General features: G+C 40.3%; 1 protein-coding gene across 1 annotated transcript; it reads right to left on the minus strand.

Moving 5' to 3' along the window:
• Positions 1-392: 392 nt before the first annotated feature.
• LOC101142814 (putative olfactory receptor 10D4) lies at positions 393-1,324 on the minus strand. The gene is given in 2 exon segments (XM_019035879.3): positions 393-1,099; positions 1,102-1,324. Coding segments are annotated over 2 exon segments (930 nt in total).
• Between the last annotated feature and the right edge of the window lie 1,185 nt (positions 1,325-2,509).

Consider the following 2,509-nt stretch of genomic DNA (forward strand, 5'->3'; position numbering starts at 1 on the left):
CCCCGGCCCTACTAAAAATACAAAAATTAGCCAGGTGTGGTCCCAGCTACTCAGGAGGCTGAGGCAGGAGAATTGCTTGAGCCCGGGAGGAGGAGGTTGCAGTGAGCCAAGATCACGCAACTGCACTCCAGCCTGGAGTGCAGCAATTGCACATTATTTCTTATTCCTATCTTTAAGCCCTCCAAAAGTCAAAAAAAATTAATTCTAAAGTATAGGGAAATACACCAACAGACAGATATTTTAAAAGAGCGAGGTTAAGTAGTAGATTGATTTGGAGTACATTTCGTTTCAACTTGCCTTGGCAGCAGCAGATGGGAAATTTTCTTAGGGAGTGGAGAGTCAAACTTTAAAATGTAATCAAAATCTTAAATCCAGCAAAGCTTTAAATGTTCTCATTTATTTCCCAGAGCAAAGCTTTTCTTGGGAAATACATTCCTCAGGGCTGATTTTACATCCTTATTCCTAAGGCTATAGATTAGTGGATTCAACATTGGGGTTACCAGATTATTCAATATCTGAATTATGGAACCAAGCAAGGCACTGGGATTGGGTTGTAGATAGATAACGATGACTGGCCCATAAGCACAAAGGATTGCAGTGAGGTGAGCGCTGCAGGTGAATGCCCGCTGCCTGCCCTCTGCTGAGCGGATTTTTGATATGGAAATCCCAATGCAAGTATAGGAAACAAGGATGAGAAAAAAGCAAATGAGAGACAAAAGACCAACATTTGTAAAACCTACCCTCTGGGCTAAGGATGTGTCCTTACAGGCTAGAGGTAACACTGCAGGAATATCACAGAAGTAATAGCCCACCTTGTTAGAGCCACAGTAAGGTAACTGGAAGGTGAGGGGCATTAGGATCATGGCATGGACACAGCCACTCATCCAGGTCCCTGTGGCCAACATAAAGCACACCCTGTGGTTCATGATGACCATGTATCTCAAAGGAAAACATATGGCAACAAAGCGGTCACAGGCCATCACTGTGTAGAGGAAACACTCAGTACAGCCTAGGAAATGGTAGAAGAAAAGCTGGGACACGCAGCCTGCATACGAGATAGCATGGCTGTTCCCCGAAAGGTAGAACAACATCTTGGGAACGTTGTTGAAGAGAAACCCAGGTCAAAGATGGAGAGGTTTCCCAAGAAAAAATACACAGGAGTGTGAAGTCGAGTGGAGGAGATGATAGCTGTAAGGATAAGCACGTTTCCCAAGAGGGTGCATAAATAAAATGAGGAAAACAGGAACAAAAGGGCTGTCTCTAGGCCCTCTGTCTCAGGGATTCCCAGAAGGATGAATTCAGTCACCATTGTGTGATTTCTCATTCTTGGGGAGGAATCAACTCTTGGGTGTCTGTGAAAAGAAATAAGTGGTTAAATTTAATATGCATGTAAATTACGTGTGTTTAGATGAATGAAATGGAAAAGAAGAAAGAGATCTAGATAGTTACAGAGGAATGCTTCCTGGTAGAATCATCTTGATCTGCCTGCTTTGCTCTGTACTGGATTCTGCAGTGGTTTCTTTTCTTGTTTGTAACTTTTCATTTTTACAGATTTAAGAGGCACAAGTGCATTTTTGTTACATGGATATATTTTGTTACATGGATATATTGCCAAGTACTGACGCCTGGGTTTATAGCATACTCATCACCCAAATGGTGTACATCACACCCAATAGATAATTTTTCTTCCCTCACCACCCCCTCCCACCCAAATCGACTTTTAGAGTTATTCTACTCTTTACGTCCACGTGTGCCCATTGTTTAGCTCCCACTTATAAGTTAGAAGACTGCAGTGCAGTTTCTAATTGCAGATGCCTCTCATTTAATAATTTTACCAAGAAGCCTTGCACGACTAGTCTTGTAGCTGCCATTCTACATATTTACCATTAAATAGCATAAATTATATATGCTCTAAAAGGACAAATGTAAATACTTAATGTCTTTATAACAAACAAGGTCTCATCCAAATTTCTTATATTCATCTAATACAATTTGGTTACGGTAACTCTCCAAAAGTTATTTATAATTCTGTAAGACATATACAAAATATAAAATATCTTTCCCTCATTGTCTGCCTGGCCATGAGGATCAACAGTGAGACATTATTCAAAAGAAGGATCTCAGATAGCTCTTAATGAACAGAAAATTACAATAACAAGTTCCTTATCCTCTGCAGTCACCTGAATTCAGTGCACATGAGTAACCGGTAGACTTCATTTCTGTCTCCAAAGTCTGTAATTGTCCAACCAGACCCAAGTTAAGCCACATCCTAATTTTGTGGCAGCAGAAGGTACAGGGGTAGCAGTAGTAAAGACTCCTTTCCAAGTTTCACACTTTAAAAAAATCTAATATATTTTTCTACTTGTTTTAATTTTTTTCGGCAGTGAGATCTATAAATTATAGATCAACCCATATATTCTATTACCTAAGATGATTCCCTTTCTCTCTCTCTCTCTCTCTCTCTCTCTCTCTCTCTCTCTCGTTTTTCCTGTAGATTGTGAAGGGAGGA

The sequence above is a fragment of the Gorilla gorilla genome, chromosome 9, assembly GCF_029281585.2.
Source record: "Gorilla gorilla gorilla isolate KB3781 chromosome 9, NHGRI_mGorGor1-v2.1_pri, whole genome shotgun sequence".
NCBI lineage: Eukaryota > Metazoa > Chordata > Mammalia > Primates > Hominidae > Gorilla > Gorilla gorilla.